General features: G+C 35.2%; 1 protein-coding gene across 1 annotated transcript; it reads right to left on the reverse strand.

The window, feature by feature from the left end:
* Positions 1 to 18,413: 18,413 nt before the first annotated feature.
* On the reverse strand, positions 18,414 to 26,034 carry LOC118485563 (protein TRM32-like). Its single transcript, XM_035981764.1, has 7 exons — positions 24,439 to 26,034; positions 23,633 to 23,825; positions 23,268 to 23,320; positions 21,989 to 23,174; positions 21,644 to 21,786; positions 20,092 to 20,266; positions 18,414 to 19,280 (listed from the first exon to the last, which is right to left on the reverse strand). The coding sequence occupies exons 2-7, from the start codon at positions 23,781 to 23,783 to the stop codon at positions 18,706 to 18,708; spliced, it is 2,283 nt and encodes a 760-aa protein (XP_035837657.1). The 5' UTR covers positions 23,784 to 23,825; positions 24,439 to 26,034; the 3' UTR covers positions 18,414 to 18,705.
* Positions 26,035 to 26,845: the final 811 nt, after the last annotated feature.

The raw sequence follows: 26,845 nt of genomic DNA on the forward strand, positions 1-26,845 counted from the left end.
TTTAAATTGAAGATGAAACCGTAATTTTAAACTGGGAATAAAATTAAAATTGGTTGCTTCACTAGGGAAGTGTCAGTCAACCTGCCTGGCACTATTCCCTCAACTTCTAAATTCTAAATGTATATGTGGTAAATTGGTGAGTTTAGAAATAGAGTTTAAAGTAAATTTTTTTTTTTAGTTTGTTTGGTCATAAATTTTTTTTTTAGTTTGTTTGGTCATTGGTGGGTTTAGAAATAGAGTTTAAAGTAAATTATTTTTTTTTTGAGTTTTAATGTTTTAGTGGTTTTAATTATTATAGTTTAAAATCAAAAAGTTTAGTGCCTTGAATACTTATATTTATGTTTTGTAACCTTTTAGTCCAAACTAGTTTAAGAACCCGCGAGGTTCGCGGGTGGACTTAAACACAAATGAATATCTTTAATTTATTGAAGTAATCGTTTGAATTAAATAACCGTTCAAGAAATAATAAATTAGTAAACTACAATGAGACAAATAATGTAATATCTCGAGATACATGAGGATGCAAATTTGTGTAATATTGTGTGTATGGACCTCATTTGATGCTTTCATGTCAGAGCTAATAACATTCACACGCTCATCGTCAACAGGCTGAAATATGAAATATAATAATAGTTATATAATTCGTTTTGTTATATAAAATATAACAAAACATCAGTGCATAGGTTTTCAAGTACCTGAATGACATCAAAGATTTTATCTAATTCGGCAATCACAGTTCGATTGTCTGTTAATTTTGAAACTACACCATTGCAGCCATGACAAATCTTCAGCCTTTGACCTGCTCTTTATATAGAGGTAACTCAATTGTTTTATCTGCTCTTTTACGCCTTCAAGTGAACACATTTTGTGGTTAAATACCACGTCGTTCTGGTGTCTCCATATACTCCAAAGAGCGACTTCAACGACAGCGTTTATAAGTTCCTTCCATCTTTTCTCGACCCTCTGGCATGTTTCCAGGCCTCCAACACATTTGTTATTCTGAACCAAAACATACCCGGAATCCTGCACCAGTTTGCGATAAAATCCCAAATGGACCGCGCAAAGTCACATGACACAAACAGGTGTTCCAAAGTCTCACCTTCCAGCCTGCATAGTTTACAAACTGTATGGTACAGTGGTACGACATTAGTATTTAAAGGTAAAAATCGGTTAAATACCGGTATCCAACCGAACTGGTACCGAAAACACCAATAAGTGGGTACCAAATAGGTACAGAAAATGATTTGGTACGGGAAACTCGACACTGGTAGTGATCAGGTACCAGTACCATATGCTCATTCCTAGTATATGGAACTCTTTGAATTAACTCTTTTTCATACGCATTCATCAGGAATATATACATAGTTATGAATGATTAATAAACGTGTACTTTAAATTAAAACATACCTTTGTTTATTGAATCTCTAACTTTAATTATCTTGCGTTAAAAGTCCCTTTCTATTTCCTTTGTACCTTTAGCAAAAATCAAGATCAACGCATGCAATAAATAATAGAATTAGCTATCATTTTTGAGTTTAATTAATGAAAAAGTTATTTATTCATTAACCCATTTAAGAAATTGATTAAGAAGACCATCTCAACTGCAAGTCACGTATGCCAAGCACACAATCCTTGACCCGAACCTTTTTCGAACCAGTACCCAACCCACCTATTTTGGCATACTTGTTAATACGATGGAAGTTATACATATTGAATATATTCCACTTTGACATCCAAAGATTTATGATATATGAGTTTGTTAAATATTATCACATTATCGATATATAGCTTTCAAAACACAAACAACAAATAACTCTTTTTTACAAAAAAATTGCCAAAAATAGTTCTTTTGTAAAAAAACAAATAAAGAAAGAAAAGTCAACCTTCAGTATTGTTGTACAAATTTCACCAATGCCGAAACATCCAAAGCTGAGAACTCATTTGCAACCGAAATCCCTGTTAATCCAAGTTTTAACGCATCCTCATTACTTGGGGCCTAAAAAAATTTAATATGTTTACTTAGATTTTTTAGTATTGTGGATAACTGATTTCATGACTTGTAATTTACCCCAATGCTAAGGGGCAAAACAGGGTTACGAAGCGAAAGTCTCAGAAGAAACCAACCACCATAGCCGGAAACCCGAATCCCTTCATAGTTAACATGAGTTTTTTGAAGTGTAGGATCCGATTCACTTTTATTTTCCAAATGTTTCAACACTACTTCACCATATTCACAAAAAGATCTGTAAACAAACTACTTAAATATTGTAAAATTTCTTAAGGTATATGTAGTAATTATTATGCAACTTATAAAATACTAAATTGGCATACCCTCCTTTAAGATCCGAATGATTTTGATCTATTGGTAATCTAAGCTCAACAACACCCGATTCCTGCAATTCATCTATCAAATCGGTCAAAATGTTAATACCGCTAGGTTAACCTGCAAATGAAGTACAATAAAGACAAAACAAACTTTACTAACACTTAACATTTGACAAAAGAAAACGTGTTTGGTAGATCTAAAACAAAGAATACCTACCTTGAGATATGCACCAACATTAAGCCAATGATTCTCCTTAAGTGCTCCATGGCCAATGGTCTCAATAGCCAAATGTAACTCCTCACCAACAGAGTTCTGTAAAAGAAGACAAGTCAATGCGACAATAGACTTTTTAAACATGTTTTAAGATTTTATTGTTTTAAAATTTTAATGAAGTCACTAACTTTTGTATCTTGAGCCTTACCAGGCGAATAGCTTCATCAATGACATTTTTATACCCTCGTTTAAATCGATAGTGTTTTCCCCATGTAAGTATTTGGAAACTCTTAGCACATCATCAAATCTAAATTAGTCCACGTATCTATAAAAAAATATTAAGAAAACTTAGTTTAATGATCAAACAGACACCCAACAATCAAATAAAACACATGAATCCATTTCTTACCTAGTTTTTTTTTCTCAATGAATGTTGTAAGCCCATCTGAAGTTACATTGTCGGTGACAATAGTAGTTCCAGGGTGCTATTAGGAGCAAAAAAAACACCTTTAAATCAACTTCAATTCATAAAAAGGTAAGTATATTTTAAAACAGCTTAACAAACTTACTTCCTATAAACTGTTCAATTTTCAACCCGACAATCTTATCCGATATCTTTGTTTGAACCGACTTGAGCAACTCATCCATCACCCTATCTTGAATCAACGGAGTTCTGAAAAAATGAATCACTTTTTCGGCTTCGAAATCATCCACACTACCTAACTGTTGTGAGTCCACCGCCACAGCCCGGATTTTGTCAGACGCATTTCGTCGAACACCTTGACTGCATACTCTCACAGAACTGTTTCTTTTACGGTGAGTCGAACCGAACAGCAAATGAGAATTTCTACTCTTTGGTAAGGGTTTAGGCAAGTAAAGTTTACAACTTTTTGAACCCTAAAATCAAATATTAAATTGTTAACACTCCAATTAATAAACTTTATATAGTTCAGTTGTTGAAAAGAATTATTAATGGATAAAAAGATACATACTTGTAAGAACTCTGCTGCTGTGATCTCTAACGATGCAGGCATTATGGCATGAACAAATAACAACTGAAAATAAAGAAAGATTGAATTTTTATCTACTCTTTTACGCCTTCAAGTGAACCATGTGTAGTTCGGCAATCACAGTTCGATTGTCTGTTAATTTACAAGATATAATACCCAGATAATTTGCTCCATTAATCAACAAAATAGATAATTTGCTCTTAAAGGAATGTGTAGTTAAATGGTTTATAACTGAGAAATTCGACACATAACCACACATGAAATCTAAAAGAAGCCACATCAGACTACAATTCTAGGACTTAAAAAAAACAAAAGTGCAACTAATACCATATCAAGATGATTTGCCTTCTCAATGTCTAGTAAGTAAATCAAGACTTCATTCTAGTGATAACCTTACAGATTCTTGAAGTCCATTTTTGTTACACTTTAATTTACATGTGGACAACAGATCTTAATCCCATCGTCCCGTTTGTTGCTTCATCATCAACTAATCGTCTAATCCCATTGTCCCATTTACTGCTTCATCATCAACTAAAAGAGTTGCATACCATCTCATTGTTGTATCATCCATCTTCCTTCAAAGAACTCCCAAAATTTTCCTTTTATTGTTCTCTTATATTAATTGAAGGTATCTAGTTTAACACACAACTTGGGTATAACAAATATATTTAATAGATATAAAATATTACATACTTTATCAAGGATGTCTATGAAATCATTAAAGTTTATATACAATCTACTCATCTAACCTAAAGTTAAGTGACACAAAAGAAAGAAACAGTTAAATAGTTTATATTTGTGAAGGTTACACGACCATTAAAGGTATAATAATTAATCACCTCGTACAACATCAACCAGGTAATCTTGACCGTATAACAAATTAGACCGTATAATCCGTCTATACGACATTTATTCGAAGTCCAATAACCTAGTTTTTAGTTGCTTAATCAATCCGTTGTTACCAATAACATACTAATTTCGGGTTATGAAATTTTACCTCTCACCTTGGTGACTCGGATTTGGCTCGATATTCCATCGCATTAACAACCAAAACCCATCACCTTGGCCTCCATTTACCAACAACAACAGCCACCAAACTCCCAGATAAGTACCCTGAAGCAATAACAACAAAAATATTCAAAACAAAAACTATTGAATTAAACATTAAACAAATTGCCCACATTTTGTTAACTCCAAAAAGTCATAACTTGAAATGATGAATATATATTAGATGCGATAAAAACCAATACTTACAAGAAACGGTAGATTACCATGAGAAAGAGGTAGAATCGATCAGAAATTCCAGCAGAATACTGTGGATTACGGATTGCCTCACATTTGAAATAGATAAAAACATAAAACAAACACAATAATGACAAAGATAAAGGAACCTTGAATCACAAGAACCATCGATGGCTTGGATTGGATGAAGTATGTGATGATGCGGCTAGGGTTTTGGTGATTATGTTTGAGACATCGTAAATTGAAGCGATGAAGAAGAGTAAGAGATTACAACATCAAAGATTCAAAGATAGAGAGATAAACATACCTGGATGATAATTATTGTGTTTGAGATTTAGGGTTTTCTGAAAGGCCTATTATAAAAGCGTTCGTTATTCTGATTGCAATTAAGACAGTAAGGAAAGTGATTTCAACAATATGGAAAGTGCATAAATCTCTTATCAATTACTGGCAAGCAAAAAGAGGGATGAATGGCGTGGTGGAATCCCGCTCAATTTCTTTCAATAAGGGTTAACATGATGCCAAGTGGCAATAAGTGGTGTAAGAACATGCCATGTGGCATAAGCTTGTTTTGTTTTAATATAAAGTATAGATTACTAATTATCCACCAAGTCTATTAGTTTTGTTGTGAAAAGACATAAATGCCATTATCATTAAAACAAAATAAAAATAAATATTAAATAATGTATAAACTTATACACGCTATCTCTCACTACTATCTCTCTCTCTCTCTCTCTCTCACACACACACACACATATACACACACACATACATATATATATATATATGTATTTGCAAACAATAACACCATCACCATCATAAAACAACAGATTTGCCACCAAACCTACAAACAAGAAAATCCCCAAAACCGACGACCTCCGATACCGCAGCGACCTTCGCAAACGACACCTTCTCACTGCCTCTAACGTCCGCAGCGATCCTTAAAAGCCTCAGCAGGTGAAGGCTTGGGAGGTGGGTGTTATTCTGGTAACCTAGGGTAGGGATGAGATAGGTATCATACCGGTACCAATACCGAGGTTGAGGAAAAGTGGATACTGAATACCGTACCGAATATATCGGTTCGGTACTGGTTTTTCGGTACTTTACCTCATTATTAGCGCTTTGGTGTTTTCCATTGTTTTACCTAATATCCATAACCGATGGATACGAATCATTGTATTACAAATAAGTTTTAGTTATGCCATGAATGAGTACACTTGGGCACCCATGCTTTTGCTTTTTAACTGTTGATGAAGATGCCATGAATAACTTGGAAGAAAAATCGTGGAGACGGGATATCGGTTTGGAACTAAAATCTAAATGGAAAAGTAAAATATAATGAAAAATTAATAATGAATGAGTACAACATAATCTGGCACATATGCATAACTTGTTTTAATCAGTCGACTTAATCATGCAACTACTATCTTGTATTCACATATTCTTCATTTCACAAACTATTCAAAACTTACAGACACTTATATGTTTAGTTTACAAAAAACATTAAATAACTAAAATGATTGTAAACAAATATTCAACTGGTTTATGAGAAAAATGCATCACCCAAGTTAACTCATCTACCATTGTTTGAAATATAAATTGAAGAATAAATTAATTACATTCTAGCCAAAGAAAACCCATTGGAATTTCTTAGTCAAATTCGGTACTAATACCGGTTTTTTACAGAAAAATACTGGTACCGATACCGTTATTTACCGATACTGAAATTCAAAAAATCTAATACCGTTACCGATACCGTTTATGGTCGGTACAGCACGGTACCGGTAAGGTACTGGTATGGTATCAGTACGGTACCGATATTTCGGTAAAAAATCATCCCTAACCTAGAGTTCCGATGGTGGGCGTTTTAAGAAAGGGGCGGGTGGTGTTTGTAGGTTGGTTTTAATGGCAGGGGTTTGAAGTAAGGGGCAGTGGATGGTGGTTGTAGGTTGGTTTGACTGGTGGGGGTTTGAAGAAAGGGGCGACAGATGGTGTGTAACACACCGACCGAAGGCGGAAAGATCAGGACATCACTTTGGTAGATTGTTTAACAGCTCATGGAAACTAAAATTTAAATATTATCAAACAACTTGAATTGTCCATTACAACATAAAAACAAAGAGTTCAAATATGTCACACCCCAACCAATGGCGGAATCATTAGAGTGGGAAAAAATGGGATTGCAAGAGACTTCATAACACTATTGGTGACAATATTTAATTCAAACCGTTTTCATTTCATAAATCAAATTGTCAAACATTACATAGAATTTCAAATAACAAGTTCAATGGGAATACATAACAATAAGAACAAAATTGATACAACATTTAAACCTAAGACATCTAGATGTGTATCTAGGCATCATTGCTACTTCATTTCATAGCATCATCATCCTCAACATGTAACATGTTTAAAATAAAGTTCAACGTAAAAGCAAAGGCGATTATACAAGTTAAGTATAAGTATAAAAGTTTAAAAACGAATCTACATGACAACTTAGGTTATTCAAGATCAACATATCATGGCATGCAATATTTCTAGTCAACCCTCTGTTTACGCAATAAAGAATATAATTTAACATGACCTCTCTTTCACGGGTGGTGCGTTACTCCTATAGCGCTATACATGTTAAATGGAGGCTCGTACAAAGCTAATGACTATTGTATCACATAAGAGTCACCCAAGTATATACATCAAGTATAACAACATAGTATTCATGCATTTGGATTGTTTTGTGCATGCATAAAGAGTAAAGTTTGTGTGTAATTTATAGTTTAACATGTTACACCCCAAAAGTGGTAAACGAAAAAGAGGGTTCGAGTATACTTACGGTTTTGCAAGCTTTCCACTTGTGAATCCGCAGGAGAGTTGTTGTTATGGGAGGTTGGAACACCAAGTCCTTTTACACGAAGAAACAAGGTGTATGAGTATTGGAGTGTATCGGTGGAGTAAAGATTCGGAGTTTAAAAACATATGAACATAAAGATATGAAAGTAATCATCTTTAACACATAATGTTTTAGATGATGTAACCAAACACTCTGACAAGTGACCACTAGTTCATCATCAGAGGTTTGATTATTTAGGTAATATATAGGTTATGTAATACATCAATATGTCCAATAGTTCAAGCATGAGGTAGGAGGATGAATCCTCCATTTAGTAACCTCTTGTGTATCATATAATTCATGCATGAGGTAAGAAGAACAAGTCTTCCATTTAGGTGCCTCTTTGTTCACCACTACACTTGTTGTTATGAACAACAAGGAGGGTCAAGAACATACAAGTAAAGAATGAAATAAGAACAACTAATCCATGGAAAACATCAAATAGTGTGTGGTTTTTGTAAGGACCTTCGAAAATGTCTTTAATATACCCATACATGAAAACCCGGACCCCTAAAACCCTAACCCGCATGAACAATCAAGAAAAACAAAAATCTTGGGTTTTAGGCGGGCCGCGTAAAAGACAATATATGTCTTACGCGGGCCGCGTTAACTGAAGATTACCCGGAAACAGTTTTGGGTCACGTATTAAACCATCTGGCAAGGCTAGCCCGTGACCCAGCAAGCCTACGCCTAGACTAGGCGGCTAGGCGGGCCGCGTAAGAGTTGCCTATGGGCTTACACGGGCCGCGTGAAGCTTGTTTTCAGGCTATAAATAGCCAGGGCATGGGACGGCATTCTGTTGTCGAAAATTTTCAATTCTCAAACGAAATATCACTGTTAGAGGGTATAATTTTGAGTAGTAGCGAGGTGCTGCCACAATACCGGGTAATAACTCAATCGCTATTACGATTCAACGTCTGATCGATTGAAACTATCCAACGAGTGTTTAAGTGCTGCTCAATTTAGGTTTATACTTTGTTATTCGTTGTGAATCTGTTGGATATTTAAGTATCGCACTTTGTCATTCGTTGTGAGGGTTGTATCTCGTGAATTATCGTAAATGTTGTATTAGTTACTAACCTGGTTGTGTGCATTATTGTTTAAACTAGGTTATTCGTAGGCTAAGTACTGCTCGTCTAAACTTGCAATGTGAGTCATTCTCTTTTTATCAACTGTTTTACAATACTCCAAATTATTTTCTAAAGTTATAATTACAGTGATTAAGTTTATGTAGTCTTCAATTACTGCCGGTATGTGGGGTTTTGTATACATTACTTATTTCCCGTCACCATTGGACAACGAGTTAGCCAATGGGTGATCTGACCATAGTCACAGAAACGAGTCGAGTGACAAATACCGATTTGGGGTAATTGGTTGATAGAAACATTGTAATCTCCCTTAATACTATGAATTATAACAACGTGTCTTTTTATTCAAAATGAATGATTCACTCAGTATTTCCCCGCTGACAAAAATATTTTTATAACATGTTTCAGGTAACTTACTTTGAATCAAGTACAAGTGCTCAGGAGCACTCCGGAGCTTAAAGTAGTGGCTCGAATAAAGAAATAAACATGTTTGTAAAATAAAGAAATTATGAAATTTCTCCACTGTAAATTACGGGGTTTATCCCGAATTATAAATAAGTAATACTCGGGCATTTTCAAGTTTAAAACGATCCTGTTAAGACTTCCGCTGTGAAAATGAATACCACGGGTTTTTCTGTTCCGTGGCTCCTGGACCGGGTCAAACCAGGTACGGGGGCCGTGACAGTTTTTCAAGTAGGATAGCCCAAGCTTGTCCTTTAATTACACAACATCAAGCTTCAAGCTTGAACACAACTTGTGGGTAAAAACCCTAAACAAAACAGAAAGTTTGTGAGGTTTACACCTCTGATTTTACATGTCTCAACCTTGTTTTTAAGCCCAACTAACCATAGATGTGGTTATGAGCATAAGGACATAAGTTTGAGATTAGATAACTTAGGTTTAACTAAGATTAACAAAGTATGAATCAAAACAGAAAGTTGCAGTCCACTTTGGAGCCTGTTTGGTGGCATTCCAGCCCTTGGTTTTCCATGGAAAACCTGTGGAAATATTTCTAAGGTCAATCCAAGTAAGTAGGAAAAAAGAATCAAAACAAAAGGTTAAGAGATGAGTGAGTTATGCTCACTTTTGTAAGAAGATAGCAATCTGCCTTAGCTCCTGAATTCAGCTACATTTTTTAGAGTTTGAGAGTCATTAGAGAGTGTTTAGAAAATGAAAAATGCTTGGAGGAGGCTTGGGTTATATAGGGGATGGATTAGGGTTGGGTTGGTGAGGTTTAAATGCAAGAAACACACTTAAAACAAATCAAAACCCAAGAAAAATCGCCCAACCAGCGAGCTGGTAAGGCTGGTCTCGGATCCAACTGGCTCGCGGCCCACGAAGCCTTGGGTTGGGCAAGTCGCGGCCCGCCAGGGAGTGGCTTGGTATGGTTTATGTTTCTGGCTTGGTGTGGTTTATGTTTCCAACTTTGTCTTTTTTAGCCCCTCATGTTCCTTTTTGCAAGATTCAAGTGTTTTAAAGGGTTGTTTATGATATAAAGGCATATTATAAGGAGGTAACAAGTATAATTAACATAAATCAAGTATAAGGAAGTATGATTAAGCATATGAATGTCGTATTTAAGTATCACATGCATTCAAAAGACGTATGATTAACATGTTTTACGTATTTGCAGGTTTAACACATAGTTTCCAAGAATTACGAATATGTATCAATTGTTTCACAAAATTAAACGTATGAACATGTACGAATATGTATAACACAAATTTAAAGAAATACGAATTTTATTTTTGATTCAAGTCTCGGATTTTACAATGATTGCAACGAAAAACGATTACAAGAACACAAGACTTCCAAAAGTAGAAATACGCAAGACCTTCTAATTGTGGAAAGTATGAAGAAGCAGAGCGTTACAAAATAAATAAAAACAAATCCCAATTAAAAAAAATATTTTAAGTCCGATAGCATCCTAAGTGAGTAGCAACTATTGTAAGCATCATCAAACATTATAACCTGAAATATGTGCAAATTAAAGGACAACTACGAAAAATTGGTGAGTAACATACAGTAATTAATACATATATGTATATTTGGAAAACCATGTACAATTCAATGGCATGTCATAATATCTAAAGCAATTTGAAGACAAAAATGTGAGGCTAGGGGCACAATCAAACCTTGTGTCGACTTGTATTGAGGAACCTAAAGGGTTGACCTCTTGTTAGAATAAGTGGGTTTTATCATTCCCAGAGGAACTCCCCCTAAAGAGGGCAAGGAGTGGGAATGGGGTGTCAATCCTATAGCGCCATCACATATTACGATGCTCCTTGATCGTAGTTAATGAATGTACAAATAGTAATCATGTAAGTTCAAATAAACACATAGATGGCATGCAGCCGTAGAATTGAATGGTAAGTTGAGTATAACATGTAATAGTTTGTGTATTTGATATATGGCACATGAATCACCCCAACAGTGTAAAAACAGGAAAAAAAGGAAACTATGTACTCACCTTAGCAAGCAAACGAACACACGAGCTGGTTGTCTTGTATATGGAAAATCCCAAAGTGTTACTCTAACATGTTTAAGTGGTAAGGTTTGATGGATATTGATCTTAGGTTGATTGACTAAGGCATGCTAGGACTTTAAGAATGACTGAAACTAATCCGGGAATATTAGGGTGTAATGTTTAATTTTATAAATACATTGTTAAATTTTTATAAAATTCAAACACTAGTAACTTGTCATAAAAATTGGATAAAGAATGCTTACTAAACAAAATATATAACGATATTTTATTTTATGAATTCATTTAATATTTATAATACTATTTAATAATTTTAAGCTTATGTCTAATGACATTGGAAAAAAAGATTTGATATTAAAATATTAAATTAAATGAATCATGCTCCTTTGTTTTTCTCCAAAAGTAGTAAGGAACATAAATTAATTGGCAGCCTTTGTTAACTCAATTTGACAGTCTTTATTAATTAACAAAACAGTAAAAGGCAAATTCTAAACGTAAACCAGAAAGAATCCCATTTCCCAAATAGTATCAAACAATCCCTAAACCGAAAGTCTAAAATCGATTGTGTATAGGAATTGAAATATAAAATTAGTCTGGGGATTTTGTTTATTGGGTATAAATGAACAAAAATCATGTTAAGAACTTACCGTATGAGCGCGGTATGATCAAAATATAAGCCTAGACAGAGAATGAAGATTCCGACGAAGGTAGGAAGTGATCGCAAAATATATTTGATTGTAAATTGAAGAATGGTGAGTTGCAATGGGTTTAGGGAGAGGGTGTTTATATTAATTTGAGTCGGTTATCATTAAGAATGGTAAAGTAAAATTTCGGGTTGATGATGGTTATCGAATAAACAAGCCTATGGCGAAAAAACGGGATAAGCCTCGAGGTTTAACTAAATTATGGTGGAGATAGACATTATCGCACAAAGAACGAATTAAAACGAAGAGATTTGAAATCTCTGGTTTGGCCAGAATCTCTGACGAACTTGCCGGGGTTGATGAACTGAGAAACGGGTATTCATGTTTTTTTTTCGTTATCAAAAGTTTCTCCATTAAACACAAATGGTCCCTGCTATTTTTTATTCTTTATAAATTACCACATTTTCATTCCAAATAATTGAGCTTTGGTTGAGATCCGACCACGCTTGGAAGTTTTTTTTTCAGTTAGTTATATACCACTTCACTTATTTCAACAAGTTACCCATAATATTTTTATTATACGATGAAGTAAAGTCAAAGGAAACAAGCAGTGACAAAGATTGTTTGAATATTAAAATTTTATAAAATATAAACTTAATTAAAATCTTAAACTTTAAAAGTTTTTATACCATTATAAAAGATTATTTATATTAGTTTATAAAATCATTCATTAAATGGTAAATTTATAACAAAACTTGTATGTAATCGACGCGTTTATTAAAAATGACTAAAAGGAAAAAACTCGAAACGTTTTAAATGTCGAGAGTTGTTACAGTCTCCCCTACTTTTGGAAATTCCGCACCGAAATTTAAATTAGAGAAAAATGTAGGATATGGTCGTGATTACTTGGAAAGGACGAAATGCTAAAGTTACAGTTTATGGTGTTGAGTTTAAAAGAGTAAAGAAGATTTGAGAAATGTGATAACTGTTTCAAAAAGGCTTTGGGGTGGTGTCCATGGGGTTAAATGCGTGTGTTCAATGTTAAGGATAAATTAAAATAGAAGATTAAGTTGTTGGAGAGGTTAGGGAAAATGATTGTTGCGGTATAGTTTAGATTCCAAAATTGGGATGCATCGTTTAGAGTTGGAATGATGGAAAGTTATTGTTTAAGATTTTCTTAGAATGAGATTAGGCACGTCTAATATATAGTACAATATAATTGAATCCTTCTAACGTTGGTTAAGGTCTAAAACTAACACAAAACTTCACGTGACAATAAATAACACTACATTTGACAACATAATAGGGACACTAATATATAGGAAGTATCAGCGGTGTATCCACCATGCCCTGTTATGTCGCATTTGTTTTGTTATTCCATATCACAATAGGTTCTATGTTATGGCACAAGAAAAAACTTACTATGATTTTCATGCGCCGAATTTTATAATTACGTTTGCACCCGTAATTGCTCGATTCGTTGCATGGTCCGCATAGTTCATCCCTTTGTGTGTATGTGTCAAAACACATTACAAACATATGTATGAAACAAGTACACAATTAAACATAACATGATAAATAATACACGTAGCACCAAAGTTATGCATGATGTTAGCCCAATGAAATGCATACAAGTAACAATTGTTATAATAAATTGCAATAAAAGATTCGCTTACGCATATATACAATCAAGTTTCAAGTCCACAGATAATGTGTTTACAGATAAACAAGTTTCATAGGTTAGTCAAATTCAGACATGATCAAGTTCGTAAAAGGATAAGTCTATAAGTAATCAGGGTTTGTGAATAGAGGGAAAGGAGTATGATAAATTTTCGTATTCTTTTGTTCAATATTATGAGGTATAATGTTGTAGGATGAGATATTGCGATGTCAAGCGAGTGGGAAACAGATGCACTTGAAAAAGAGAAGAGGAAAGATACAAGGGAAACTAAGGAAATGTTAACAGTGCAGGAGACCCTTTATATGAAAATAATTCAAGAGAATCAAGGTTCCTCAACAAATGTTCCACAAAGCATTGTTTCAACAAAACCAACACCAACCACTCAAACCACTGCTCCCATTGCTCAAACACTATTGGCACTTCAAAAGTGACAACATATGTTACATCAACACATCCACATTCTCAAAAGACTCATACTATTCTACTTATCAAAAGAAAACTACCCACAAAAATCCCATTACCAAAAACAAAAACATCCACATCACAAACCAGATCCAGAAAAGCAAAATTCATAATCCAAGATAATGATGAAGAAACCCCTGAAGCCTCACCTATTAAAACCATCACATCTCTTCCATTAATCTTACCATCAACCACCACAACCATAACCACCTTTTCACACCCATTAGAACTAGAAGCTGTGTCACAAGATATACAATATTTCTATTCCACAAAAGATCCAAGCCAACTCACCTTCCCATCTTTTGCATGATCTCCCAAAGCCTACAAATGTCAAAGAATATTTGGAGCTAAAACTTAAACAAGCAGAAGTCATTGCAGCAGAAAAAAGCAAATGGAAATGGGACAAATAGGCTCAGCAAATTCTTTCTGAAGAATTCACTAAAGTGAACAAATTAGAAGATTTTGCTAAAGATGTCAGCAAAAAGGATTCACAAGGGCCTGTAAGTGACCCTAATCTCAAAAGAGCATTAAGGGAATATTACATGGAGTACATTGAAGAACAAGCCTTACATAGAAACAACAACTCAATTCTCTAGATGGTGTACAGAAGCCCTTATAGAAGAGGTCATGGTGATTGAAAAGCTAAAGCTAAATCCTGAGATCAAACCCACTCCTCCTAATTGGAGAATAGGCAAAAAGCCAACTGGTAAAAAGGCCCTTCAGTTAAAAAGAATGAAAGAGGAGATGGTTGCTGCACACTTTGGGTCTATACAGTCAATGGCTATATGGGATGAGCCAACAATCCAATAAAATTACAAGAAATTAGAAGCTTTAAGAGCAAAGGATCCCTCAGTCCCTAGAAAGCCAAACTGTGAAGAAATAGACTTTCCCTTCAGATCGCTGGTTGATCCCTCAGAACCTCCTACTAAAAAGAACACTTCATCAGTTGTCTCCTAAAGAGACAAAAAGAAAATGTCTGCAGAAGATATGAAGAAATACCAAGATGAGATGGAAAAAGAATGGATCAGGAATAAATTACTATATGGGCATCCAAACACAAATCCAGAAGATCTGCTTGGTCACGTCTTGGGAAAACAATTTCCCTCGACTCATCAAATAACATATGTCACAAGAAATCCATCCAGCTCCAAAATTTTATAATGGGTGTCGGATAGGACAAGCCATGAATTGACAATAGTCAAAGCTAATGGAGAAGTTGAAAAGATCTCTATGAACTGTGCCTATGGGTTTAAGAATGAAGATCTGCAAGTCCTTCTAAGACTTGAACTTGAAAGGGATCCAAATGACCATCTCTCAATGAAATTTGAGCAAAAGTCCAAGGGCCAGATCAGATAGAAGTTGATGAGAAACAAAGATTGATCTAATAAACATCTGTTTTGGCATCATCTGTTTTAGGGGAAGATTGTTGGACCTACAAAAGAACATTGATGATATTCAAAAGCCAAAACATGACGTTCGGATCAAAAAATATACAGCTGATGAAGAATTCTCTTCCCAAAGATAGTGAATCTTGAGCACTAATCAGAACATTTGTTATATACATTCAAAGATCTGTTTGAAGCCTTGGAACCATTGTTAAAGAAGAAGAAACCAATGTTCAAGGCCAAAGCTCTGTTGAAGCAAAACACGGATCATGAAGACCAAACATCTGTTGTGGCTAAACAGAGTTTGAGACAAGCCAACAACAGTTTGAAAAACAAAGGTTTATTCAGTGTAACAATATTTAGCTTAGAACAAATGTTTAATGTTTAATGTAATAGATCAGATGTTAGATTCACATAGATGTTTGCTAACATCTGTGGAATCTTTTCAGTTAGGAATGTTAGATGTCACTATCAAGTGACGTCAACTAATTGCAAACAGTATAAATAGATCTCATGTGTTAGAGATTTTTTTATCACATTCATTCCATTTGTACGAACAACAAAGTGTGTGATCATGCTGAGGGGGAGTTTGTATAATCATTGTACTATAACTGAAATCATTGGAATTCAATATAAAACAGTTTTGATATAACTTCCTGCTTGTGTGTTTATCTTATTAACTTTGCAATTTATAAATTGTTTGTTCTTCGTTACTTAAACTCACAAGTATATCAAACTCAGATCCTACAAGAGCCTTTTCGTAAAAGTCGTTGGATACTTGTAGTCCTCCTCGAGCAGATCTTCCATCTATCTGGAAGTCGCCCCACTCAACAGTGTCACCATATTTTTGGAGGTAGTTTTTTACGTTGGTACTTGACTTGGCCGACTGTATGTTTGGGTGGAATGGAGCTGAGGTGTTTGGTGAAGTTAAGTCAAAGAATCTGGTGTTTAGGTATTTGTATTTGCCTTTGAACTCTATTAGCACGTGTAGATGGAAGGAGCCATCGACGTGTTTTTCTCTGTAGATGAACACAAACTTGTTATCAGGGGGTGCTTTTAGTTCTAGTATTTATTCGAGACATTGTTCTTTGGAGAGAGAGAGGGGGAGCAGTGTGGGTAGGTGAGGAAGTAGTTTTTGCATTTAATTAGAAATCGATATTGTATATTCATTATTTGATAATCTTAATCTTATCATCAATATGCCATTAATTATCTCAACGATTTATGCATACCATAAAGTTTTTTTTACAAAAATATAGAATTTTATACGTTTAGCCTACCTCATAAAAATAGCACGTAGCCCAAATGCCCAATGCTTCGGTACATTGCAAGTCTCATTAGTGTTCACGAACCATTCACCATTAATAGGTTAACATTATATACTATCTTAAAATAGAAAGTCGGTGGGTTGCCACTGACCAACTTCTCTGTTTGAGCTTCTTGAATCTTGAATCAAAGGGACTGGAGGGTTAAAAATGGAAAAGGGCAGCTATTGTTGATTTTTATCAGCTTGCTCCATTTTTTCCCAACATAAATAACCTTTTTATACAAGTAGTCTGCTTTTTACCCTCCAATTTTGTGGTAGTGTCCTTTATACCTCCAACTTTGTAATAGTTTTCTTTTTACCCCTAACTTTGTCAAATCTTGTTATTATCCCCTCTTAGCCCTTAAGTTTAGGAAATGTAATTTTTAACCCCATAACTTTTTATGAACTTTGTAAAATGTCACTTTCACCCCTCGAGAGTTTTTGACTTGACGGTATAAATTCAAGTTAGTCGGGTCGCATATAATACGTTGTGATTGTACGGTATAAATTCGATTTACGTTATGTTTTGATCCAATCGCAGTGCAGCTATATGTTACATTGAATTCAACCGGATACGTCGAAACGCATGTTTTCATAAGGTTAGCGCATCACATAACACTTGAACTAATCCGCTCGACATTTGCAATGTACCCGCGCCGCAACGCGCGTGTGTCTTATTACTAGTTCATGTTTAAACGTCATGTATTGTTTTTGTATCATTGATTTTGTGCTTAATAAAACTTGTAATATTATGTTTAAACTTCAATTTATGTATTATTTTTTAAACCATGTAAGGGTGTTCATGTGGGCTTCACCCTTGGATCACTTTCTAATGGGCTCATTTATGTATTGCAACTCAAATATGGGCTTGGGATATGCCCAAGATGCTAAATGTGGCCCAACCCGTATTTCATTGTAGCAAGTAGCAACAATATACTGACCCATTGAAAATCTAGTTGATTGAAGAGTTTGCAATCCATGGCCATCAAAAGTTTACATACCATTGTTACACTTAAGCACAACATGTCTAAATCAATGTTAATATAACATCTTTTCGGCCACGTCAAACATTCACAAGGCGCACATTCATATCCGATATGTGACTGTGAGTCATGGATCATAAGTTTTCGGAATTCAACTTAGTTTCGGATAACACTTGGAACCGAATTGTTTACAACAACTTAGCATATAACACTAGTAGTTACAAAAAAAAAAAAAAAAAAAAAAAGAAAAAGTGAAGAACCATTTTCAAACGACAATAGCCAAACACATATCAACATAAACTAAAGAGTTAAATGCCATTTTAGTCCCTGTGGTTTGGGCCATTTTGCCAGTTTAGTCCAAAGGTTTCATTTTTAACCTATGGGTCCAAAAAGGTTTCACATTTGCCATTTTAGTCCACTGGGTTAACTTCATCCATTTTTTCTGTTAACGAGAAGGCCAATTCGGTCATTTTATATTGTTGAATTGCCCTTTTAGTTAACGGAATTACATACAAAATGACCGAATTGGCCTTCTCGTTAACAGAAAAAATGGATGAAGTTAACCAAGTGGACTAAAATGGCAACTGTTAAGCCTTTTTGGACCCACAGGTTAAATATGAAACCTTTGGACTAAACTGGCAAAATGGCCCAAACCATAGGGACTAAAATGGCATTTAACTCTAAACTAAAATAGTCTTAACTAAAAAAAAACCAACTTTAAACATTATTTGGCGGGAAATCCCATTTATATAGTTTGTAACTACAACTAACATGTGACAATAACCGAAAAAAGAAAGATGGTATATCAACAAACAACAAAACACACTCAAACAAAACACACAAAACTCTACATGAACACATAATGTCATCTACTTAGGCTGGTGGGTATGGGGTCCGTCCCCCATGCGTCGAGGACCGGCGCCGTGTGGGAACACCATCCCCCCCCCCCCCCCCCCCCCCCCGGGGCCCCGTCCTCTCCGGTGAGTACTTATGTTAAGTTTCATTATCGACGCGATCATTGACTAAACTCAAGAGGGTATCTTCGACCATATCGTCAAAGATTGATTCATCGATCTCAAACACGATTTCTCTCGAGTCAGAACTAAGATCCATCCATGTTCTTGAGATTTCAAGATCTTTCTTTACAAGTTGATCCAAAGAAAGAGGATAGTTATCTTTCAAATGTAATTCTATTCTTTCCCATACTTCGTTTATCAGATTCGCGCCTTTAGGGACAGGTCGAATTTTCTGTTTGATGAACGATAGTTGACGAAAGAATTCAAGGTAACAATCGCATATCTCTTCGAGAACTTCATTAGTGGAGTCAAACATGAGCCGTTGATCGTAAGAGGGCCGGCTTGAAAAGATTGCTACTTCTTCAAATAGTGACGAATCGAGTATTTGCATAGATGAAAGCCATCTTTTTTCGAATTCATCCCAGTTGAGATCGGAAGCTAGTAGCACTGCTTCAACGTATTCGAATGCGGACTCTTCGTTTTCCGCACAGTTTCTTGTACATAATTCTTGATCTTCGAATCGAATGCGGAGTGGTTGAAGCGCGTATTCGACTGAGAAGTTTACATCAAGTTAAATTTAGCAAAAGTGTCATAATTTCCTAAAGGGGGTCCAAAGGGGTAAGCGAGTACTAAAACACTTCTTGTCCAATATGAATACAAAGATTATATTCATGCTAATGTCATAGGGATGTAAACAAGCCCAGAGGCTCGAGAGCTACTCGGGATCAGCTCGGTTAAAAGCTCGAACGAGCCGAGCCTTACCTAGAATACAACTCGTTTAGTTATCGAGCTTGAAATACAAAGCTCGTTTAGATGATCATAACCCAATCTTAAAAAGCCCGAGCTCGAGCCGAGCTTTGGCTCGTTTAGGCGATATCGAAGCGAGCTCGAGCCGAGATTTTAGCTCGTTTGAGATTGTTCTCAAAATAGCTCGAGACGAGCTAGAGCTTTGGGTTTTACTCGCGAGCCGAGCTCGAGCTCGAGCTCAAATAAGTAAACTCGAACCGAGCCGAGCTCGAGCTTCAAAAAACATGACGAGCTGAGATTTTAGCTCGTTTGAGATTGTTCTCAAAATAGCTCGAGCCAAGCTAGAGCTTTGGGTTTTACTCGCGAGCCGAGCTCGAGCTAAAATAAGTAAACTCGAACCGAGCCGAGCTCGAGCTTCATAAAAACATGACGAGCCGAGCTCGAGCCTAGTCAGGCCCGGCTCGTTTACACCCCCGTATGATATAAAGTTATGAATGTGTTTATCAGATATTTTTCGAGCTAATTTTTCTTCACCTCTCTAGATAAAACATAACCCGAATCAACCCATTTATTCGTCATAATTTTCTTAAATCGAAAGAATGAGGCGGTTACTCACCGGGTCGAAAGTTGGTACTTGCAGGGCTAACTTCATTGTCCGAAAATAGTGGCTCGAGAACAGATACAGGACTAGGTCTCTCGGTTTTATCACTGGCACTACTCTCGGGTTCTTCGACCATGTGCGAATGTGAAAGCCCATTTGGAGAAGAAAACTCATTTTCTTCAGGTGAATCCTGAAAATAAACAGAAAGAATGTTTAAGTGGCTTATATGCAGTGGCGGAACCAGAACGATTTAGTTCGGGGGTCATCATAAGCTTATATTTTATACTGGTTTAAATTAAGGGGTCCATCCCTAAGTTTGTTCTTAAAAAAACTCAAAATTTATAAACAAAAATTCAAAAAGTTCCGGTGACTGGAGGGTCAACGGACCCTCTTGACCCTCTGGCCGTTCCGCCCCTGCTTATATGTGATCAACTACTGTCACTTTTAACTAATAATAACCAACGTTAGTGAATTAAAAGTTTCGTTAATAAACGGTTTAAGGTTTTAACTCAAATTAAAGGTTAACCATCCGACCCATTAGAGATAAATTTAGCCACTTTTAAGGTTCCATTGTTCACACCATTTTCCTCAGGCCTTAAATACGGTGTGTCCCGTCCATTGTTGTTAACAGCGAATGGTGGTAAATAGCGACAAGCTACCTATACGCTACATAACGATTGCGATAAAATAGCAGGCACTATTTTATAGATAGCGATACACTAGAAGAATACATTAAAAATATATTATATGTATATTGGGTGGGGTTCTAGAGTAAACACTAGTGTATTTGCGAACTGAGTGAACAAATCCTGGCCATCGATCTACACACATGTATGGCCAGGATCTCATCATCAAATCGTAAAATACACTATTGTATTTCAACATCAAATCCTGGCCATTGATCTACACACGTGTATGGCCAGGATTAGTTCACTCAGTTCGCAAGCTACACTAGTGTTCACTCTTGAACCTAATCCTATGTATATTTTATAAAAGAAATCCAACAAATATGGAATAATATATGTTTATTATTTCAATCTTGTAACAAAAAACCCTAAAATACGCTTATTTTTTGGTATATACTTGTATTTATTAGAAAGAAAAAACCTATTTTATCACTATCTCATCGCTTTTTAGGCGCGCTACGCTATTCGCTAAAGCGAACGTAGCGATAGCTATTAACAACTATGGTCCCGTCCAGTGGCGGAACTAGCCCAAAAATTTAGGGGTATCCCAATTTTTTTATTTTTTTAGACCAGGGGTATCCTTTGTATAACGGAGAAGAAGTTGAGGGGTATTTTTACACTACGAAAACAGAGTTAAGGGGTATTTTTACACTACAGAGACGGAGTTGAGGGGTAGCCCGTGCTACCCCTACTAACATTATAAGTCCGCCCCTGGTCCCGTCTTCATTTCTTGTCACTTGAAGTAAGCAAGAAGTAGAACTGCATTTTTTAACTTCTAATTTTGTGGGTCGTATTTATAAATCGACAAGAATTTATGTAGACTGAACACTACAAAATCATCGATAAATTTGTAACTATAAACATTAATAAATTTTCATTACCAATTTCAAGCATTTGGGAGATCTTTCTTCATCCGATACATCAACAATCTTATCCGTTCGTTCTGAAGGGCTGCATGGTTCACAAGAATCATCCAAGACTGCCATTTCTTCTCGGTTTTCTGCTTTTTCTATCTCTAACACTCCTGCATAAGTATCGAAACGATAGATCAAAAAAGTGTTTCAGGTCAACCCAACCCGTTGCGACCCGCATCAAAAAATTCGCCCCATTTTACCTGAATACCCAACCAGTTCGACCCGCCCATTTTCCCACCTATAATGTTGTAGCATTGTTAACGTTCCATATACTCGTCACAGTTTTCTCATGTAACAAAAAATAAACAATACCTTCAGGACTCATATCTACCACCACAGAAGACGACGAAACTTCATCAGGAGCTTTCGGTTCGTCTTCAAGATCCACACTAACCACGCATGGTTGACTCTCGTTGACCAAATCACGATGGTTTTCTTTTCTAGGACTAACAACCGGAGAAACAGAATTGTAATCTGAAAACGAGAGAATCTTCCCTAAAGTTTTCGGTACGTCTTCCATCGTCAAATCTGCATCTTCATCGCCACCAGTTAGTATCTCCGATAAATGTTTCTTGGCTTCGGTGTAAATGTTAGATATATGACGACTGGAACCGAGGTTTTCGTTGTTTTCATCGTTCTCTCTTTGTTTTATTTCGGATTCTTTTAACTTTGAATCCCTTTCTATCCTTTTCGTAAACTTTTCGATGTAAAAATGGTTTCTATTCGGAGAACTCCATCCTTTACTTCCTTCACCAACTGTTTTTTCGTTACCTCCCGGTTTTAAGTCTTTTCCGATAGCGTTTCGAAGTCTTTTTTTAATTTCCATGAATGAAAAATGGGACGAAAATCTTTCACTATGAACTTCGTTTTCCACTTTGAATTGATTTTCGAGAGAATTCGGCTTCAATATTACAATCCTGCTTATCGGCATACTTTCCTGTGACTTGCTCCTTCTGAAGAAAAAGTTTCGGTGTTTTCGAGTCAAGGGTATGTCCGGTTTCAGCTTGTTTTCTGACCGGTTTGACTTTTCCGTTGACTTTGACTTTTGGTCTTCATTTGCTGTAATTGAAGCTTGATCTTGAAGAAGTTTCAAGAACAATTCTTTGTTAGAACTTAACATCTGAAATGTGTCGATGAGATCTTTCGAGTGTTCGGTTTTGTCCGTGCTTTTCTCGCTTGATTTTTCATTCATGAACACTTCAACTGCCGCAGTCAGTTTTTCTTCGACAATGGTGAACGTATGGTTTCGCCCTTCGTCAAGATCATCGTTGTTCTTTCTCTGATAAATCAGCACGATCTCTTTCATTAGAGCTTCAAGATCACTATATTTCGACGCTTTTTGCGATGAGTTTTGACAGTTAATACAGAGTGTTTTTTCGACTTCGTCGCCATCGGTTTGGTTTGCGGAATCTTGCTCACTGACCATCTCTTCTTCCATGAGTTCCTTCACACTTGTCTTAACGACGTCATGTGTCGGTTTCTCACTTTCGATAACATTCTGAAAACATGTGAGAACTTTTAGGATCAGAAATCGAAACACACAATATTAACATGTATCGATAAACATTATGACATAATGTTATATACTTACCTCAATGTTTACGTGCCTTTCTTCGGAACTCATGAGCTTATTCGCTTCTGCAGCTGTGAGAAAAACCACAGAATGTAAGTAATAACACATGAAAGCGGCAGGGGCGAAGGTTAGAAGGGGCCGCGGGGGGGGGGGGGGGGGGGGCAACTTTTCGCTCAGCAGTGTTATGTATGTAGCTTTCATATAAAATATTTTGGGTATATACGTTTTCGACCCCCCGTTTCTGTAGAAAATTTTGGGTATATACGTTTTCGACCCCCCCCCCCCCCCCCGGGTCGGAAATCTCAAGCTTCGACACTGGAAAACGGTAAACACTTTACCGAATGCAATAGAATTTTTGTTCATAAACCAAACAACATGCTTACCGTCAATATCTTTGGTCATTATGCTTCTATCCGAAAGCAGTCTTCTAGTGGTTTGACCATGGCGGAAGTCAAACATGCTAATCAATCCCCACATACAACCTGCATGATCTTTATTTTGTTGTCTTTGGCGCCTTTTCGATCTCTTTGCCATTGTGAAAGAAGAGTTTTTCGGCTTTTATAAATGACACTAAGCCTGATAAAAAAATTAACAATGAATACATTAGAGATTAAAAGACACTATATAAGACTACATATCTTTACTTAAACAAGATCCACCAAATTAACTAGTAAATTGCGAACAACGAAAACCGAAACACCATATATCAATAAGAGTTAATTACTGTTTTCGTCCCTGTGGTTTGTCAAAAATCACTATTTCAGTCCACTGGTTTAAAATTGCGATTTCAGTCCCTGTGGTTTCACTTTCTTAACCATTTCAGTCCACCTCGTATCCATTTCAGTCCCTATACTAACATAATAAATGGATTGAAATGGTTATGAAAGTAAAACCACAGGGACTGAAATGGTTATGAAAGTGAAACCACAGGGACCGAAATCGCAAATTTTAAGCTAATGGACCGAAATAGTGATTTTTGACAAACCACAGGGACGAAAACAGTAATTAACTCTATCAATAAAAAAGCCAAATCATCACAAGTATTAATACACATACATACATATATACATGATAAGAAGACACTACCTTGATAGTTTGATACTAACAGAACAGGACAAATAAAATAATAAAAACTTCAATATATAGAATGCAAAATCTTGATAAATCGGATGCGGACAGAAGAAAGTACCTAAGGTTTCGACGCCTTTGATGATATAAACAAGAACCAAACAAGAACAAATGTGCAGCTGGCAAATGTTCTTTAGAGAAAATCTATAACATTCCAATTCAAATTCTCAAGCTTTACAACAGAGTAAAGTTCAAGCAACTGTGTAACTCTTTGGTTGGCAAGGAATCAAAACTTTTTTCCCTTTTTTTTTTTTTTTTTTTTTTTTTTTTTTTTTTTTTTGCTTCTTTTCACCCAAATAAAGATTCACATTCTTTGTTGTCAATTTAACCCTATACCTTGAAACAATTACAAACTTAATTACTTGAAGAATGTGATCATCAACACCTTAGAAGACATGCAATCTTGCCTTTCAAGATTTTGAAACCCCAACACTTCACCCTATAAACAATCAAGATTTTACCAACATTTGTAAAAAAGTAAAAAAAAAAAAAAAACCCCAAGATTCTAAACTTAACACAACATGGGTATCTCAAATTTTCAATCTTTTTCCTCAAAAATCAGTACCCAATTGAAATTTGCTAAACAATCAAGATTTTTCCAACATTTGTAAAAAAATACAAAAAAAAAAAAAAAAAACCCAAGATTCTAAAGTTAACTCAACATGGGTATCTCAAATTTTCAATCTTTTTCCTCAAAAATCAATACCCAATTGAAATTTACTAAACAATCAAGATTTTACCAACATTTGTAAAAAAAAAAAAAACAAAACAAACCCAAGATTCTAAACTTAACTCAACATGGGTATCTCAAATTTTCAATCTTTTTCCTCAAAAAATCAATACCCAATTGAAATTTGCTAAAAAATCAAGATTTTACCAACATTTGTAAAGAACCCACAAGATTCTAAACTTAACTCAACATGGGTATCTCAAAGTTACAATCTTTTTCCTCAAAAATCAATACCCAATTGAAATTTGCTAAACAATCAAGATTTTACCAACATTTGTAAAAAAGTAAAAAAACCCACAAGATTGTAAACTTAACTCAACATGGGTATCTCAAATTTTCAATCTTTTTCTTAAATATTCAATACCCAATTGAAATTTACTAAACAATCAAGATTTTACCAACATTTGTAAAAAAGTAAAAAAAACCCACAAGATTGTAAACTTAACTCAACATGGGTATCTCAAAGTTACAATCTTTTTTAAAAAAAATCAACACCCAGTTGAAATTTGCTACATATTTGTCACCATCTTGAACAAAATCTCATAAAGACACAAACTTTATGCTTCAACAGGAAAAAAGAAAGATACCCAGATGAAGAAAACATGTAATCCAGTTAATATATAGAAGAAAACTGTATTGGTGTGTGGTGATGATGAGTGTAGACAAAATACTGAAACGTTAGAAAGAAGCAAGCAAGAACAAATGGTGATGAAAATAGAATTGGAGTTTGGAAGAGGAAAGTTGACACCTAGGTCTTCATTTAGGTGTGGGCCCCATCAGTTGATCACAAACACACACTGAACACACACAGAAAGACACAGCAGTTGTTCATGAAAGAGAAAAGAAGCTTTGGAAAAAAAGTTTCCAATGCTATTTTTCTGGTTGTTTCTGCAGGTTTAACTGTCATCAAACTCATCGGGGGGGGGGGGGGGGGGGGGGGGGGGGGGGGTTTGTGTGTGTGTTGTATGTGTTTTGATAGATTGACCAACATTGTTTTAGAGTAGGAAATATAACTTTTTTATGAGGGTGAAGGGTGGTGGGCCTGCAATGGGCCGTTGATGTTCTTTTAATAAAATATTTTTTTATTTATTATGTAATTTTTTAGTTTTTAAGACTTTTAATTTATTGTAGACAGTCCAACAACCGGTTTATCTCATTCTTATTTGTTCTTACTCATTTATTTTTTATATTTGCTTGTTCATTATAAATAAATAAATAAATAAATGTTCCAGCTTTTAACTTGTACTGAAATATATTTTAATGTTTTTTTTTTGTGGTATTTTTCTACTTATTTGTATTTGTTGGAGACATCGATGATTTTCCCTTTGTTGAAACATATTTTAAACTTTTTAAAGCAATTGAATAAGTTGTTGCATTATTATTTTGCTATATTGAAATACATTATTATATCATTATTGTATAATGTTATCTTGAAGAAGAGGGAGTGTGATATATTATACAAACTATTTTTTATTTATTGAATGATGTGTATATATAGTATTATAGTAATGATTTGCCCATCATTGTTTATTGTTGCACTAATTTATGATCCAAAATATACCATATTAAACTAATTTATGATCCAAAAAATATACTATATTAAATTAGTTATATTGTCGAAATTTAATACACTTAACATCCTTAAATTTCTCTCATTTTTTCAACAAGAAAATGATTAGAAGATCTATTTCATTAATTAGAGAAAAAACATAATTTAATTGCCTATTTTTCATCATGA

Source organism: Helianthus annuus, chromosome 13, assembly GCF_002127325.2.
Source record: "Helianthus annuus cultivar XRQ/B chromosome 13, HanXRQr2.0-SUNRISE, whole genome shotgun sequence".
Classification (NCBI taxonomy): Eukaryota; Viridiplantae; Streptophyta; class Magnoliopsida; order Asterales; family Asteraceae; genus Helianthus; species Helianthus annuus.